Source organism: Myxocyprinus asiaticus, chromosome 3 (assembly GCF_019703515.2).
Source record: "Myxocyprinus asiaticus isolate MX2 ecotype Aquarium Trade chromosome 3, UBuf_Myxa_2, whole genome shotgun sequence".
In the NCBI taxonomy this organism is placed as follows: domain Eukaryota; kingdom Metazoa; phylum Chordata; class Actinopteri; order Cypriniformes; family Catostomidae; genus Myxocyprinus; species Myxocyprinus asiaticus.
The window spans coordinates 47,304,339-47,323,347 of record NC_059346.1 but is presented as its reverse complement, the minus strand read 5'-3'; the positions used below and the strand labels follow the sequence as shown (position 1 = coordinate 47,323,347).

At 36.4% G+C, this 19,009-nt stretch overlaps 1 protein-coding gene across 4 annotated transcripts; it reads right to left on the bottom strand.

Moving 5' to 3' along the window:
• Positions 1 to 3,371: 3,371 nt before the first annotated feature.
• On the bottom strand, positions 3,372 to 17,928 carry ciz1b (cdkn1a interacting zinc finger protein 1b). Of its 4 annotated transcripts, XM_051676944.1 has the most exons (16): positions 17,850 to 17,928; positions 17,096 to 17,297; positions 13,571 to 13,665; positions 13,292 to 13,455; positions 13,049 to 13,160; positions 12,822 to 12,897; positions 12,619 to 12,707; positions 12,427 to 12,488; positions 12,060 to 12,239; positions 10,489 to 10,613; positions 10,110 to 10,203; positions 9,890 to 10,003; positions 8,748 to 8,873; positions 8,588 to 8,657; positions 8,375 to 8,496; positions 3,591 to 5,602 (listed from the first exon to the last, which is right to left on the bottom strand). In XM_051676944.1, exons 2-16 carry the CDS (start codon positions 17,233 to 17,235, stop codon positions 5,021 to 5,023), a joined length of 2,151 nt encoding a protein of 716 aa, XP_051532904.1. In that variant the 5' UTR covers positions 17,236 to 17,297; positions 17,850 to 17,928; the 3' UTR covers positions 3,591 to 5,020. The 4 variants fall into 4 exon arrangements, with proteins under 4 accessions (XP_051532897.1, XP_051532889.1, XP_051532913.1 ...); XM_051676937.1 differs by lacking the exons at positions 17,096 to 17,297; positions 17,850 to 17,928 and adding an exon at positions 16,478 to 17,081 and having other exon boundaries at positions 3,372 to 5,602; positions 12,619 to 12,711; positions 12,829 to 12,897; XM_051676929.1 differs by lacking the exons at positions 17,096 to 17,297; positions 17,850 to 17,928 and adding an exon at positions 16,478 to 17,080 and having other exon boundaries at positions 3,381 to 5,602.
• Between the last annotated feature and the right edge of the window lie 1,081 nt (positions 17,929 to 19,009).

Below are 19,009 nucleotides of genomic sequence, written 5' to 3'. Positions count from 1 at the left end.
AAACAAAAGCAAATGCAATTCATAGATTAAAAAGTAGCCTATTTATTACATTATTGTAGGATTAAAACGAGTTAATCAATGTGTGTGTGTGTGTGTGTGTGTGTGTGTGTGTGTGTGTGTGTGTGATATATATATATATATATATATATATATATTAGACCAAAAGGAATTTTAAAGGGAATAATTCACTCAAAAGTGAAAATTCCAATGCAATGCAATCCCAGATGCGTTTGACTTTCTTTCTTGTGCAGAACACAAATGAAGATTTTTAAGATGAATATTTCTGATCTGTAGGTCCTTATATGCAAGTTGACCAAAACTTTGAAGGTCCAAAAAGCACATAAAGGCAGCGCAAAAGTAATCGATATGGACCCTTTTCACAGACCTGTTATGACGCATGTCTGCCTTATTTAACAATGTAAATGTAGCAAACTTTTTTATATTTCCAATTTGTAAAATATTTATTATATTACCCTGGAATACGTTTTAAAAAATCAGTTACCACAGCTGCGATGAGGCTTCTCTAACACAGCTGCTGAGGGAGTGACAGGAAATTTGGCCTGTTTCTGTCTTCTTACTGATGTTATCCAGCGCTGTATATTTTGATCTTCTTTTGCAAAGCTGTGAAAGTATAATTGTTGATTTTTTTATTTAGCTGTTGGAGCAAACGGGTAAGCAAAAATTAAATTTGCAGTGGTCCCCTATTCACCGCCATTCAAGTTTAGCCAACTATGACGACTTCCGCTTCATGGCACGCAGACGTGTGAAAAGGGTCCATTAGTCCAGTGGTTTAAACAATGTTTTCTGAAGCAATCCAGTTGGTTTTGGGTGAGAACAGACCCAAATAGTACTCCTTTTTCACTGTATTTGCCATTGCAGTCTCTACAGGATCATGATTTCATGCTCAATTACACTTTCTAGTGCTTGACGCATGCGCAGAGCGTCAAAACGTATTCCTTTAAAGAGATAGTTCACCCAAAAATGAAAACTCTCTCATTTACTCATGCCGTCCCAGATGTGTATGACTTTCTTTCTTCTGCCTGAACACAAATGAAGATTTTTAGAAGAATATTTCAGCTCTGTAGGTCTATACAATGCAAGTGAATAGTGATCAGGCCTTTGAATCTCCAAATCACCTAAAAATTACAATTTAAGCAACTTTACAGCTTAAATAATAAGTTTTAACAGAAGAATTAGCAGTAATTCTATAAAATTTTAAGCTTCACATTTCTGCCTTTAAACCCTCCAGAAATTGGCCCCATTTACTTCCATTGTAAGTGCCTCACTGTAATCTAAATTTTTGCTCTTCTTAAAGAAAAGGAGGTACGATTTAAAATACATTTTTGTGGTAATCAGTATTATGCCACAAACACTGTCGTTTGAGCTTAACTTGCATTGAACCCGGAATATTCCTTTAAATTCACAAGAACACGTGAAGGCACTTCCTAAAACTTTTCAAATACCATATCGCCTAAAAGATGAGAAAAAGTTAAATAATAATAAAATATAAAAGAGTTATAGAGCCATTTAATGGATGGGGATTATTAGGAAGCCATGATTGATAAGGGCCAATGGGGGAAATTGGCCAGGACACCAGGGGTTACACCCCTACTCTTTTCGAGAAGTGGGATTTTTAATGACCACAGAGAGTCAGGACCTCGGTTTAACGTCTCATCCGAAGGACAGTGCCTTTTTACAGTATAGTGTCCCCATCACTATACTGGGGCATTAGGACCTACACAGTCCGCAGGGTGAGCACCCCCTGCTGGACTCATTAATACCTCTTCCAGCAGCAACCTAAGTTTTCCCAGGACATCTCCCATCCAGGTACTGACCAGGCTCAGCCCTGCTTAGCTTCAGCAACCAGTCTTGAGGTACAGGGTGATATGGCTGCTGGATATCAGACGGAATAATGTACAGCTTTTGCTGTTTCGGAAGGAAATTGGTACTTTAATTCACCAAAGTGGCATTCAACTGATCACAAAGTATAGTCAGGACATTACTGATGTAAAAATCAGCACCATTACTATTTGAAAAAAGTCATTTTAGATCAAATCTAGACAGGCCCCATTTCCAGCAGCCATCACTTCAACACCTTATCCTTGAGTAATCATGCTAAATTGTTAATTTGGTACTAGAAAATCACTTGCCATTATATCAAACACTGCTGAAAGTGTTTGTTTTTTTAGTTGCCACTATGCAATATACTGGCATGTCTTAAGGTCATTATAAGTTCAGAAATGGCAAAAAAAGAAACAGCTTTCTCTAGAAACTCATCAGTCTATCATTGTTTTGAGGAATGAATACAAATGCTTGAATTCTACCTGCTCAACACCAGTTTCATGTACAACAGTAAAGAGAAGACTCAGGGGTGCAGGCCTTATGGGAAGAATTGCAAAGAAAAAGCCACTTTTGAAACAGAAAAACAAAAATAAAAGGTTAGAGAGGGCAAAGAAACACAGACATTGGACAACAGATAATTGGAAAAGAGTGTTATGGATCTTAACCCCATTGAGCTTTTGTGGGATCAGCTAGACTGTAAGATGTGTGAGAAATGACCGACAAGACAGCAACATCTATGGCAAGTGCTACAGGAAGTGTGGGGTGAAATGTCACCTGAGTATCTGGACAAACAGACAGCTAGAATGCCAAGGATCTGCAAAGCTATCATTGCTGCATGTGGAGGATTTTTTGATGAAAACTCTTTGAAGTAGTTTAAGAAGTTCTGATTTTTTTTTATGTTTTATTGTAATAGTAATTTTTCATGTTATTAATGTCCTGACTATATATTGTGATCAGTTGAATGCCACTTTGATGAATAAAAGTACCAATTTCTTTCCATAAGAGCAAAATCTGTACATTATTCCAAACTTTTGGCCACCAGAGTGTGTGTGTGTGTGTGTGTGTATATATATATTTATTAATAAATAAAAATAAAATAATAAAATGGTAAAACTTTAGAATAAGGATTTTATATATATATATATATATATATATAATTATTAATTTGTTTCCCTTTTCTCCCAATTCTGGAATGCCCAATTCCCACTACTTAGTAGGTCCTCGTGGTGGCGCAGTTACTCACCTCAACCGGGGTGGTGGAGGACAAGTCTCAGTTGCCTCCACTTCTGAGACAGTCAATCCGCGCATCTCATCACACGGCTGGTTGTGCATGACACTGCGGAGACTCCGCATGTGGAGGCTCATGCTACTCTCAGTGGTCCATGCACAACTTACCATGCGCCCCATTGAGAGCGAGAACCACTAATCACGACCACGAGGAGGTTACCCCATGTGACTCTACCCTCCCTAGCAACTGGCCCAATTTGTTTGCTTAAGAGACCTGGCTGGAGTCACTCAGCACACCCTGGATTCGAACTCACGACTCCAGGGGTGGTAGTCAGCATCAAAACTCGCCAATGATTTATCTGTTAAAATTAGTTACTGCAATAGGTAAAGAATGCATAAGTGGGTTCTAGTATACGACCCATATGTGTTTTCTATGGTATTATGTTTGTAATTCATTGATTCCAGTTTCTAGTTATACAATAAAATATATGTTATATATTGCATGAACTAACAATGAACAATATTTAATTACAGACTAGACAGATTTTAAAACTGGGTAGGGGTCTCTGGGATGGTTCTCAACTGGTTCATGTCATATCTAGATGTGAGAGGCTACTATGTGAACATAGGGAACTATGAATCTGAGTGGACATCAATGATCTATGGAGCCCCACAAGGCTCAATTCTTGCACCATTCCTGTTCAACCCATAGGCCAAATTATGAAAAGGAACCAAATTGCATACCATAGCTATGCAGACGACACCCAGATTTACCTAGCCCTATCGCCAAATGACTACAGCCCCATAGACTCTCTGTTGATTGAGTTAAAAGTTGGATGTGCCTAAACTTCCTTCAGTTAAACAACAAGATAGAGGTCATTGTATTTGGCAACAAAATCGAAATTCCCAAGATGAACACATACCTTGACTCCAGGGGGTCTAAAGACAAAAAAATCAAGTAAGGAATCTTGGTGTCATTTCGGAGTCAGCACTTAGTTTCAGTAGTCACATCAAAGCAATAACTAAATCAGCCTACTAGCATCTCAAAAATATTGCGAAAATTAGATGTTTTGTATCCAATCAAGACTTAGAGAAACTTGTTCATGCATTCATCATCAGTAGGGTAGACTACTGCAAAGAACTCCTCACCGGCCTTCCCAAAAAGTCTTGCAGCTCATTCAGAATGCTGCTAACAGGATTCTTCCCTGAACCAAAAAATCTGAGCACATTACTCCAGTCCTTATGTCTTTACACTGGCTTACAGTTACATTTAGAATTGATTTTAAATTACTATTACTCATTTATAAATCATAATAAAGTAAAACAAAGTGTTACCAACAAAATGCATAAAAAATAGGAATATAGAAATGTAGGAAAGTGAGAATGAGTGTTCTTCAGAAGCGAGTCTGAAGAGTTTTGTGTTCTTTTGCCACAAATGTTAAACAAAGCTGACCAAGGTGCCTCAGAAAATGTCTAATGTCCCAAAAAATGTATAAAATCGAAATGACCAAACACTTTTTTACCATTGAAACCCATGCACAAATAGTTAATAAAAAGATTTAAATTCATAGACAAGATGCCAGACTTTATGGTGCTTCAGTGTCAGAAGCACCACACCATGAACAGGAGATCAGGTTCAAATTTTGCTGGCGTCCACTATAGCTGTACAATTGAGCAATGCCTTAAAACGTTATCTGCTTCAGCAGCATCATATGCAATCTTTTACAGATATGCATATAGTACAGAGAGTACAGATATCTGTGCTAACCATTACTGATTTTTTAAAATACACTCATATTCAACGTTAAATGACACATTTATAAAGCATTCATAAGTATTACAAAATAGTAATAGGCATTTTGTGACACTGTTGGACTGGTGTATTGCATTCTCTCAGGTTTTCTTCACAGTTTTCACAGGGCTTTTACTGTTGCCTGAACAATTTTGAACATTAGGGGTATTTTTTTGTTTGGTCTTTGCTGATTGTTTGTGGAAATTTCATTGGTTGTGTAACATTTTTCTCTGAGTTCAGCTGTGATGCATAACACAAACTGTGTGTGGGTGTTGTGCTCCCATTTTCTTGCTTTTCTAAACAACAGTTTGTGTCACAGGGGCTTTTTAATTTTTCACTGGATTCAAATTCTGAGCACTGTAGCTGAACACCAGAATCAGGCCTCTTACTTTTACGATGGAGTGACTCTTTGCTAGACATTGAGCCAAAGTCTGGAGTACATATTAAGTGTTGCATGATGACAGTTGGGTTCTGTGAAGCTGCAGCAGTTTTTGAGCATAGAGTCTTGGATTTGGGATGCCTTTTAAATGGCTTAAGCTTTCTTGAGTTTGAGCGTTTTCTCGAGGGGCGGCTATGTGATTTGTTGAGATCTGATTGGCTGCTGACAGAAATCTCAGTCTCATTGGAGCAGTTAGCAATGACCTCCAGGTCTCGAGGATTCCCCATGATGCTGCTACATGAGGCATCACTCTCAGACTCCTCATGAGGTGGCTTCTTTTGCGTCTTCAGGGTGTTGTACTTCTGAAAATGAAATAAAAATCCAATCATTTGACTTCGGATCAGTTCTAACTAGATCCTATCTTTTATACTGCACAAACATGGCAAGAGCCAAAATCCTAAAACCTTATTCGATTGGCTGGCTTTATGCAAAGGTTTTTAATCTGTCGGTTTGAGGCAGTAAGTGTCAACAGGGTTTCTGCAGGTTCGAAGGAATGAAATGTAAGACTTTTTAAGGCCAAATAAAAGAAAAATTTAAGACCACTTTCGCAATAATAATAATAATAATAATAATTAAAAAAACACATTACATAATTCATTAGCTGGTAAATACAAAACCACTGAGACTACTTGGATGTCTCTAGACATTTTTTTTATATTTTATTGTGCATTCATGTGTTTTCTTGTTTTAAACAAGTTAATACAACATTAAAACTCTAAATGAATTCATTAAGAATGCATGTAGCCTAACGTATGTAGCCTATATTGTGACCCTTCTCTTTAGTCACTTGCTTTCCAGCAAGACGTGATGCAATAGACCAATGCTTTGGCAACGTCACCACTTATGTCAAACACGGAAGTGTTGGCAAAAACCATGTGCAAAAAATAAACTTTTGTTGGATTACATTGTTGAAAAATGATTTCGAGGGCTCTCGTTGACTGCTGTGGCTTCAAGCCATCAACACAGCTGACTGGACTGAGGAGATCATTTCAACTCACAAGTTTGCAGCAAAAATGTATAGCGAACATGATTACATGTTTGTTATTAACTCATATCATTATAGTAATTGTATCGCTAAGAATATGTTTGTATTTATGATGGTTTTGTGTCATACTTTCGTTTAATCATCTAATCTGTCAAATCTAACACAACAGTCAGCGGGCTTTCTGCCACCACTTACTGTAAACAAGAGGATTGGTCTATAGACCTTATTCACAATAGCGCCATGTTTGATTTTTAATGGGAATGGAAACGAGGCTGTGAGGGATAGACTTACCATCTCTTCAATGGCATGCATGATGTAAATCTGTAAAAAGCTCCAGTATCCCATCTGATTTTCCACAACTCATGTTGCCTGGAGTTTTTTGTCCACTGAGTGTCCTTAAAAATATATTTTTTCCAATGTTTTGTACACGGAACGATCCAAAAACACTTTAAACTGCAGTACATCTCATCGAAGAGACTGTACATCTATACCGCAAAGCTTGTTGTCATTCTCGTCGAAGATGTGATATGGCGCTGCTGTGAACAAGGTCTAGCATGTGCTGAATAACATTTATATATTTTTTCTTGGCAGATAACTTGAACAAATACTTTAACAGGCAGTTAAAGGGCAGTTCATTTAAAAATGACATTTCTGTCATCACTGGTCACTCTTGAGTCTGTATGAATTTTTCTCTGCCATGGAACAGAAAAAGGAGATGTTAAGCAAAACATTTATTCTCAGTCACCGTTCACTGTCACTGCATCTTGTTTTTCATTCAATGTAAGTGAATGGTGACTGAAACTCCCTTATATCTCCTTCTGACATCCACTGAAATAAGAAAGTCATACAGGTTTGCAACAGCATGAAGTTAAGTGATGACAATTTTAATTTTTGTGTGTAATATCTCAAGCAAAAGTCAAAACACGTCAGTTACCTTAAAAATGGCGGTTTAAAGTTGACAATATGTATTGAAAATGTTAACAGATTAAATTATGAAAGAGAACTATGCTGCATAATTAGTTATGATGTATACTGAAAACAGATTGTATACTAAATATTAAATATAGATAATATATTTTCATATTATGTATATTATTATTATAATTATATTATTATTGTTTTGTATATTATAAAAAAAAATATATTTGACTGATTCAGATGGCACAGAAAATCCCTGTATATGTCAGACAGGTGGAGATGAGAGATATAACAGGTGTAACTCTGCAGCTGAGTCGTTCTGTTAGCTTTACAATTCTTGTCAAAGGTGATGTAAAATAAGGAAGTGCAATGATTTCAAAGGAGTCAAAAGACTGCTCCAAACTCGCGCACTTGCAAATTGTCACGTTGACAGCTTTGTCGATTGTAATCAGGAGCAATAGTGTTATAAAGTTTATACATGTGTAACATCGTAAGTTCCGTGAAAATGCACTTCCCTGCGTGCGCTCACACTAAACTCAAGTGTCAGCTGCTAAATCATGGATGCATGAGAGAGAGAGATGATTTTGACTCACACAGATTCTGCTGTTTTAAGCATCTCCTCTATTCACGTCCCAAAATGTAAGACCTCAGCAAAAAAATTTAAGACTTCTTGTAATTTAAGACTTTTTATGGCCTTACATTTTAAAAAGTAATTTTAAGACTTTTTAAGGACCTGCAGAAACCCTGGTCAAGTAGATGGGATATACTTGAGCAGAACTGTATATTCTGCTTTGTTTTCAGATTTGTCCCAGGAATAATCAGTACTTAGAACTTGGACAGATTAAAATATTCTGACCACAATGTCCACGGACATTTTCAAATAATTCCTTCAGTATTGTATGTTTATCGAGTCTACACTGTATTATTTGAATAAGCTACCACATTGCATGCTGGTATAATATTGTGGCATCATCAATTTTAGATTTGCCCACCCTTTACAACGCAAAAAGAAAACTGTAGTTAGTCGTTTGCATGTTGGCCAGACATCAGCTTTCTGACTATTTGGCCAGTTCTTGGCTGGAATAAGCAGAGCGGACTTTATGTAGATAGTCTCTGCAAGACTTATACAGTTATTACTCGTTAAATTACTAAATTCCATTATTTTCCTCACCTGTAAGTTCTGGAAATGCATAAGAGACCTGCAGTGAGTTTCCCGTGCAGACGACTCAAAGTGGTAGAATTTATGACATATCTTACAGAGGAATCCAGCGACAGGGACCACAAAACTAGTACCTGAGGGTCAGAATGCATGAGTCAGAGAGCTGTGATGTGACTCACAAATGGTTCTTTAAAAATCTAGATATGTGGTTTAAGCCATACTCACCATACTGTGTGTTTGGATCATACACCTTATAATCAGTCACCTCTTCAAGAATCTCCCTATGAGCAGGATGCTAATCACAAAATTCGAGTAAACACTCAATACCAGCTCCTTTTAAAGGAACATGAGGGCATCTAGGGTCATGTGAAGTCAAGCAACTTACCTTCTCAAACACTGGAACATCATCTTCATTTCTGTCCTCTTCATAATCATCCTCCCCTTCAAAGCAGCCGATAGCATCTACTGTTATGAGCTCCTCCATAACCTCTGGGTCACCCTCGTCTTTTAGCTGCAACAAATATTGAAAGTAATATGCTTGTCATCTAATCAAGATTCCCACACCTTTTGACCAATGAATTTACATGACCTTTGCTGTACTTTGTGATTAACACATAAGGATATAGTTTACATAAATGTAAAGAGATTTTGAGGGCAGATTTGCAATTATACTTTATAGTGCACAAATGTCTCAAATATTAGCAAGTTTTACTCTACATAGGCAATCACAAAGAGCAATATCTGGTCAATGAAATATTTTAAAGTGATAGTTCACCCAAAAATGAAAATTCTCTCATCATTTATTCATCCTTACGCCTTTCCAGATGTGCATGACTTTCATTCTTCTGCTCTGTAGGTCCATATAATGCAAATACAAAGTTCATGGTGACCATAACTTTGAAGCTCTAAAAATCACAAAGTAATCCATACGACTCCAGTGGTTTAATCCATATCTTCAGACGCGATATGATGTGGGTGAGAAAGATCAATATTTAAGTTTTTTTTTTTTTACCATAAATCTTCACTTTCACTTTAACCTTCTTTCACATTTTGAAAGTGAAAGTGGAGATATATGGTAAAAAAAAAAAAAAAAAACTTAAACATTGATCTTTCTCACCTACACCTATCATATCACTTCTGAAGATATGGATTATACCACTGGAGTCGTATGGATTACTTTTATCTGGCCTCAACATGAACTTGCATTGTATGGACCCATAGAGCTGAGAAATTCTTCTAGAAATGAAAGTCATACACATCTGGGATTGCATGAGGGTGAGTAAATGATGAGACAATTTAAATTTTTAAGTGAACTATCCCTTTAACAGCAGAGCATAACTAGAAATAAAAATGTGCTTTTCCTTTTAAGATTTTATTCAATTCCATGACTTTTACAGGCCTGGAAATCACAATTGTAAAAATATATATTTCCAGGTTTTCCATGCCCCTGGGAACCTAGTTTAAAACAATTACGTTTCAAATTAAAATATCTAAAATTATATATATATACAAACTATGAACACAAACCTCCTCAACCCTCTGCTTGTGTTCAGGAGACTTCATATGCTCCACAAACTTGCGAGGAGTTCTAAAGTAGCGTTCACACAGAGTGCAGAAAGGTCTAGAGGAGACTTTTGCCAGCTAAGGAGGAAACAAGACAGCGTTTTTAACAGCTTTGACTAGTCAATGATTTAAACACTACTCCCCATCTCTCCGGATGTCCCTTTCACAATATTGTGAAGGTCACCTTGTGTTTCTTTGTTTGTCTGTGCTCTATAAGGTCTCCGGAAAAATGACACTGGCAGGTAGGACACCAGCGCTGATGACCCATCCTCCTGCCTCTGTTACAAAACAACAACAGAAGTGTTGTAAAATGGTTGAAATGAATATTAATTAATTGATGCTGTCTGTTTTGCTAAAAATGCTTGGCTACCTGTGAAACCCAATAATCACTTATAAAAGCATTATGATTACACACACCCTGTTCTATGGTTGTTCCTTACACCTTTTATGGATTCCAATCCATGCCATGTCATGTTCCTCATTCCCTTGCTCTCTCTGTCCACCATAGCATCTGTCTTTCTTTACAGATACTACAGCACAAAAAAAGTTTAAAAAACACTTACCTGTTTGTGCCTTGCAGAGGCTCCTGGGCTTGGGGTGACAGTGTGGCCAAGCAGGCATTACTTGCATTCTGAATTTCTATCATACGCTGCTGATGATCCAAACTGATCATGTGTGCCTGGAAGCCCTGCACATGTCAGATACTTCATTAGGCATAATCTTTAGTATGTGCTGTTGTTTTAATTATTGGTTAACATATACTGCAGGGAAAGTCAAACTGGGTCCTCCCTTATTGCTGAAGACATTATCAACAAGTGTACTGTATGACTTTAACCTCCTGAGACCCGAGCGTGACTGCTGTGTGTATTTTCCATTTCTCTTTTTGATTTGTAACTAGTAGCACCCAATAAACATGCAAAAAAAAAAAAAAAAAAATATATACTATTATATATATATATATATATATATATATATATATATATATATATATATATATATATGTATGTATGTATGTATATGTATTTATATATGTATGTATATATATATATATATATAGAGAGAGAGAGAGAGAGAGAGAGAGAGAGAGAGAGAGAGAGAGCAGTTTACTTATCGTTTAGTAATAGTTTTCCTAAAAATTTATGGCAACATATGTGGACAGTGGGACTAAGTTGTGAAATGTTAAATAATACCAAGCTATGGAAAGTCAGATTTGTTTAATCAAATTGTTTATTATGCTTCCAGGAGTGTTGGTTATTCATGTTTTTGAGACATTACAGACATTACATCAGAAATTAGCATCATTAATTCTGATTCAAAGTAATGACCAGCATCATCCAATCATTGCCAACCATGTTAAAATAAAATTATACATTATACATTCTGAATCTAAGCACTGATTACCATTGTCCCCAAACATGTTGAGTGGTCCAATGATCATCTGCAGCCTGAAACTGAACTTTTGATAAGAAGTTTGGATTGAATTAACTTAGCTGCATAGAGAGATACAGGATGCTCCCTTGCTTCCTATTTAGTGAATGACTTAACCTCCAGCACGCTGTCTGTCAGCACTGATCTCAGAACAGTTTGAAATGCACCTTATTTTCATCCTAACTCCATATACAGCCTCTGAAAGCAACTTTTTTCAGCTTTTGGATGAACCCATTGATTTTCAATGTGATAATGCGCAGTAAATAGAGGATTTCTATGTCAAAAATTTGTTTAAGTACACATTAGTGTACATTGTGTTTAGCAGCGTGGCGTTTCACAATAAATCGCTACAATTTTAAAAATGGCATATCGGATGAAACTAGAGACTCTAATCTTTTGACTCAAACAGGTTTCAATGTAAAAACGAAATTAGGTTTCTTACCAGATGTCATTTTGTTGGAATTTTTCCAAAAGACAAACTCCACTGTGGTCGGCGCCATGTTGTTTGGTCACATGACTCCGAGAGTCGAAAGTTTAACCCTTTACTGACAGCCCAGAGTCTTCTGAACTGACATCAGTCAGTTTAAATGAATTTATATTATGTGTTGCATATAGCGAAACCAAAATACAAAGTCCACACATGTACGTGGGGTCGCAGGAGGTTAGGACTGACTACTACCCTTATTAGTGTACAGTTATGTCTTACTTGCTGGTCAGGACAGGTGACTTTGCAAATGTAGCAGGTGAATTTGACAGTGTGCTTGCTTTTCTCTCTCTCGCCATCATGGCCTGCACCTGCTGTCATCTCATCAGGTTTAGTGCTGAAGGCTCGACTCTCACTACTGCGCTGGATGGTCACTTTAAGAGAGGTACCAACACCCTGAACCTGAACAACACAACATTCACAGATATCCAACATACTCTTATAGAGTGCCTAAATATTATTCAAAACAAGAGTAGGTGGCAAATCAATTGCATTTTATAGATGTATGAATTATTGGGAATGTATTGGACATCTACAACGCCCAAAGGTAAAGCTGGAAAAATGTATTATGGATGGTGGGATAGTGCACCTCTGCTGCTCTGTTCTGATACATGCTCTCATCTTCAAACTGTGCAGTGCCACTTTCTTCCTCTGCATCAGGAAATACATATAAATATTTTCAATGTTACAATGCAACACAAAGTTATATATCACTGTACTTAAATCAGAAGGTGTGACATTTCCTCAGTACATCTGTAATTGGAATAATGAGACTGCATACCTTCATGGTCTGATATCTCTGCTGAGTTTGCTTTTGGTGGCTGCTGTAATTGATTTCCATTTGCAGACTCCTCCCCCAGTTCATTTGGTCTACCTCATGAGAAACACAGAGAGTAAAGTTTAATTAATGCCAGTCTAACTGCAATGATGTTTCATGCATTAACGGCACAAGAACCAAGATAAGTGTCTGGAGATCAAGATTACCTCTGACCTCTCTGATTTGTCAAAGCTGGTTCTCCTTGTTCTAGCACTGAAGAATGAATTTGTCCATTGGTAACTTCTAGTTTATTCAATGCATAAGAAGGAAAAAACTGTTTATGTATCTTGGATGCTTCCCTAAATTTTTAATTAAATGTTACAGCATATTTTACAATTGGACAATAGCATACTCTCTGTTGGAGCATTTCTTAAAGCGTTCAGTGTGTACTCACCCCCCTTTCCCGTGTCTAAATCGGTGTTTGATTTTCTCATCTTTACATCACTTTTCCCTGCTATGTTTAACATATTCTCCCTCTTTCGGTCTAGGCTCTGCACAGAACTCTCCTGAAAATAAAATAAAAAAATTCAAAAACTCTCAACCCGAGAAATGCAACATCATATGTTTTCAAGTGTTTCATTAAGACTCACTATACCCCTGTTAGTGTAAGGGCATGGTAAAGAGGAATGCTAGCTACCCTACTGATGTGTGATCCACATGGATAAGGATAACGACCAGGCACAAAGTTCATAGTGAGATGTCTTGCAGAAGTGCCTATGGGAGGCGGTCCAAGAATAGATTGGCCGACCCCTCTCTCTAGAAACACTGTTGGGACTTGCTTAGTATGAGTGAATCGTACTTCTATAATGATCAAAAAAAAAAAAAAGATACAAAAAATTAATACAGTAGAAATGTATTTTTAAAAGTCAAATCTAATACAAATAACAGCATATAGGATGAGGTGGGTGTCTTTTACCTGGCACTGGTTGTATGAGATGTTTTGGGGATCGGTGGCTCTTTTGGCATGGTCTTATTGTAGGGAGAAGAGGAGGAGGACATGGTGCTGGCGGTCTGTTGGCAGAGTTTGGAGGAAGAGAATAATTTGTTTAGGTGATTATCTGTATATTACAAATACATTTAACAATGGATGCACAATCGAAAGACACTGAAATTTCTTACATCACTGTACATAAACCCAGGCAAACATATTCAATCTTTGAAGGGCTTCAGAACTTACATTTAACAAAGTGTCAGTAAAAGTCAAATCAGCAAAATAAAAGAAGTTTGTTGCTGTTGCAGCTGACTCTGATTTAGTTCATGCTTTGTTTTGAACAGCAAAAACTGTGCCATACCCGAAAAATGTTTAATATCTCACATTAAAATATATGAATCTATTATATAAAAAAAAGTCAAAAAGTCAGTCAAAGTTAATGGTTTATAGGGCTGGGTACTGATATAGATTTTTCTATTCAATTCAGATTCGCAACCTCTCGATTCTATATAATTCAGATTTTGATTTACTATAAGTTCATATGGGTATATTTTAGTTATAATGTCCATTTTGCTTACATATGAAAGAAATTATCTCCCAGCTAATGTGGTTCATTATACAGGGGATCTTCTAACTTGGTACATTATGAAAATATTAATTTTACTAATTATATTTTATTTGTTTTTCATCATTTTGGGCACATTTAAGCTTTTAAAAATGTACAAATCCATGTATTCTGTCTATAAATATGATATTATATTACATATATTACATTTTGTTACGTTTGTTGTTTAATGCATTATTTATACCATTTACAAGTATATACATTGATTTGTAAAACATGTGCTAAAAATCGGTACTGTCTCTTTAAGATAACTGGCAGTTCTGTAAAGAGCGTCTTCAAATTAGCACATTTGGACCCAATTAACAGACCTGTTATGATGTTTCCACCTTCTTTAACAATGTAAATGTAACAAACTGTTTATATTTCCAATTTTAAAAATATTTAGTATACATTTATAACATTGTCCTTTGTATTATATTACCCTGGAATAGGGTTGCGCGCACGGGCGGACTGGCCATAGGGAGAACCGGGGCTTTTCCTGATGGGCCGGCCGTGAAACGGGGCGAACACCCAAGCCCACACAACCAATGCTCTGTCATATTACTCCCACACACACGCGCTTGCACGCACGCATGCGCACACACACACAAACGCAACAAACACTACTGGTGCTTAATTTTCATGCAGTGTGTTTAGAGTATAAACGGCTGTTACCACTTAAATGAACTCCTCCGGTGCAGCTCGGATACTTTAGCTCGAGAGTCGGGACAGGAGTATCCCAGCATTAATGGGAAGCCTGATATGACTAACCCGTAAAAGCAGGAAGAACTCAAAGGTCTGTCAAAATAAACGTCCCGCTAACATGAAAGCTCTATTCAAATGGATGCGTCAATTTGAAGACAGAAACATATAACTACTGTATAAAAATGTAATATTCAAAAAGTAGCGATCATAATAACAATTATATAATATCAAATGGCTGTATTATTATTATTTTTATAATCTGTAAGCAATATCACAAATGCAAGCAGCCTTGTGCCACAGGTAATCAGATTTTTTTTCCATTAATGTTTTCATTAATACTGTGCAGCTCTGTTGTGCAGCATTTTATTTGACCAAAATTAAAATTGAAATTTTTTTGTAAATAAAAATTATATATATATATATATATATATATATATATATATATATATATATATATATATATATATATTATTATTTGATTAAAACGGTATGTATCAATTTGATTAAATACCATTTGATCATAACATTTAATTAAAACATTTATCATGGAATCCAGAAAAATTTAAACGGAAAGCGCATAATTTGTATCTCTGAGACTTAATGCAGTTCTTTTAATCAAGTCATTTTCTGTGTAATTTCATCAAAAATCTGAGGCTTTTTATTTATTGATTATAGTAACAATTTAGTATCGATACCAAGGTACCAGTGCTGGTATCATACCGAAGCCAAAATTTTGGTATCGGAGTAACCCTACCCTGGAATACGTTTTAAAAAATCAGTTACCAGCTGAGATGAGGCTTTTAACACAGCTGCTGAGGGAGTGTCAGAAAATGCAGCCTGTTTCTCTCTTCTTACTGATGTTATCCAGCCCTGTATATCTTTGATCTTCTTTTGCAAACTATGAACGCGTAATTGTTGATTTTTTCTTTTGCTGTTGGAGCAAAAGGGTAAGCACAAGTTAAATTTGTGGTCTCCCATTCACCGCCATTCAGGTTTATCCTGCTATGCGTCTACTTCCGCTCTCCAACCCGGGTATATGAAAAGGGTCCATTAACGAGAGAGGACTCAAATTGGTTCTTTATTTCATCTATGCTATTCGTGATTATAATTAAATGTTTATGTTTCGTTGATTTTTATCAACAACTGACTCTAAAATAACAGAAATAATATTAAAAGAGACATTATTCAATAACAAATGGATTGAGTGGATCTCGTCTTTGAATGCATTACTCTCTACATGCAGTGAAAGGATGCAGAACTTCTTTGCCACTATATCACTCAATCACTGGTGAGTGAAATCTGAACATTTACCAGCCAGTGGCTAATCATGGACATTTGGATAAATGACTCGTCATTTACTCACATTGTAGAGAGTTGCGCATTCAGTAAAAGATCGATCTTCTGATTTAAGAATCGATATTGAGTTCGTTCAAATGAAGATTGCGATGCATCAGAAAATCTATATTTTTACCCAGTCCTAATGGTTTAAGATCAAAACACATTTATTAGTAAAACTTGATCTTGAAATGGTGGCTCAGTGTTGCCTCATAGCAAGAAGGTCCCCGGTTTGAGTCCCGGCTCACCGTTTCTGTGTGGAGTTTGAATGTTCTCCCAGTGTTCGCGTGGGTTTTCTCCGGGTGCTCCAGTTTCCCCCACAGTCCAAAAACATGCTGTTTAAGTGAACTGGAAACTCTAAATTGCCCGTAGATGAATGTGTATGTCTGTGTGTGTTAGCCATGTGATGGAATGGCCACCTGTCCAGGATGTTTCACTGCCTTTGGCCCAAGACAGCTGGGATAGGCTCCAGCACTACCCACGACCCTACATAGGACAAGCGGCTATAGAAGATGGACGTATGGATGGAATTTGTATGAGTCCAATCATAAGCCTTCAGATCTCATTAACTACACATGGCTTTCCAGATGCAACTTTTTTTGGCCTGGAAATAAATACTAAATATCTTAAACTTGCAAAAAAAATAAAAATAATAATAATAATAATAATACAAATAATAAAAATACTTAACAAACCTTCATTTTAGGTCACAAACAACAAATATGCAAGCTGTAAACAAAATCTGAGTCGGTGCAGCCCTATCTGATTTGACAATGACTGACCCCAAAGAAGTCTACTAGAGACAGAGAGTTACAAAATGCAACCAATAACCGTGTGCATGCATAATAGTAGAGGTCCTTCCTTACTGCCTTCCAGAAAACACATGTAGTTCAAGCCTCTGCTGAGGAGACTGATGAGGATCACAATCAGTTGAAGACACGAGTGAAGCTTCTGGTGCTATTGGTCCACCAGGCTCCAATGGGGCTGTTCCAGGCATCTTCTGCATGTGTTGCTGGTTAAACTGCTTCTCTTTGATTTTGAGTATTCTTGTTCCTGCTGAGGTGCACACTGCAATGTTCCCATGTGCAAACATTTACATTTTAGGGAATATAAGAAGATATAGGCACCTAGACATGATCAAGTGCTACGTCCATATAAACACAAACATATGATGACCAGTCCATAACGGCAATTGGTAGATAAACTTATTTTAGCTCCACACACAGAACACCATGCCTTGGCCTGTGGATTAGCTATATGTGACTTAAAGAAAAGTACTGTGTAGTTTGTCAAACCACTTTGATAGTTACCATGATGAATGATTACAATATTTATATACCATTGGTATTACCATATGCAAAAATAAATGGCAATAATACCATGGTACTTTTAGGTAAGTGGTACATTTCTATAAATAATCATATTTTTGTTCGACGAAGGTAAATCCGACAGCATAAAATTGAATTATTTTACACTTGAAACGAAACTGCATGTGAGATACACCCGATGATGATGTTGTTACAGCATGAGGCAGGACTGAAAAGGCTTGATATCTACGTCAAATAAAGTTTCTGCTTTGATTTTTAAAACAACTTGGGTTAAATATGTGAAAGGGCTCACCATTTGATATGAAAACAAGCTTTACTCCATTAGTATTTATGGTCGTCTAGACGCCTCTTCTTCTAGTACATTAGTTTTTTTGTAAGTTAGGCATAACTAACGTTAGTGCGCCCTCCCTCGCCTGGGAGAAAATGCAACATTAAAACAAATTACTGTGCAATAAATTAACTTGCTAGTAATATTTTAAGCGTGTCGAAGTCATCTGTTAGGACAAGCACAATACAGTTGTACCTTATATAGATTAGCGCCGTATTTAAAGGGATAGTTCTTCTAAGGGATAAAATTCCCTCATCATTTACTCACCCTCATGCCATCCCAGATGTGTATGACTTTCTTTCTTCAGCAGTACACAAACAAAGATTTTTAGAAGAATATCTCAGTTCTGTAGGTCCATACAATGCAAGTGAATGGTGACCAAAACGTTGAAGCTCTAAAAAGCACATAAAGGCAGCATAAAAGTAATCCATATGACTCCAGTGGTTTAATCCATGTCTTCAGAAGTGATCCAATCGTTTGTGGCTGCGAACAGTCCAAAATATAACTCCTTTTTCTCTGTTAATCGTGACATTTTGTTTCACGAATGAAGCAAGGTTTGTAACACCAGTGACACATTCTCTTAAAAAATTTGTATTGCTGTTTGCCACATTTTATGCTTTTATACCTGGTGCATTTCTTTTCTTTTTCCTTTTATAATGTACAATGTTTAATCTAAGTCCGTACACTTGCACTTTTCTCATGTATTTTTTATTTTTTTGTTAATACCCTGGCAATAACGATAATAATAATAATAATAATAATAATAATAATAAATGTAAAAGATTAATTTTCTAAGATGGTGTCAATAGCATCACAAAACAAACACCACTGATTAGACAAAAATCAATAAATCATACCATTTACCATCAAATGTTTTCAAATAAAAAAAACTTTCACATGAACATTAAACAACAATGACATATTTAAAAACAATACTGTTAAAATGTAAATGAATTACTCTTTCAACATGGCGGGAAAATCACTGTATGCACATTTGAGTAGCCTGTTTTTCCTCTGAACTTTGACTTTAGAGGTTCTCTTCCACAACTTTTTTTGTATTTTCAAAATACAAGATTTTAACACTGACAACACCAGTGACATGAAATCAAGAGACAGGCACTCTA

Coding starts and splice junctions, on each gene's coding strand:
- ciz1b (XM_051676929.1), bottom strand. CDS start 16,632: ATGGCTAACACACACAGACATACACATTCATCTACGGGCAATTTAGAG. Junction 8,874..9,889: donor ACAAGCAGAGGGTTGAGGAG/GTTTGTGTTCAT, acceptor TATTTGTTGCAG/CTAAAAGACGAGGGTGACCC. Junction 5,603..8,374: donor TGCATTTCCAGAACTTACAG/GTGAGGAAAATA, acceptor TTTCATTTTCAG/AAGTACAACACCCTGAAGAC.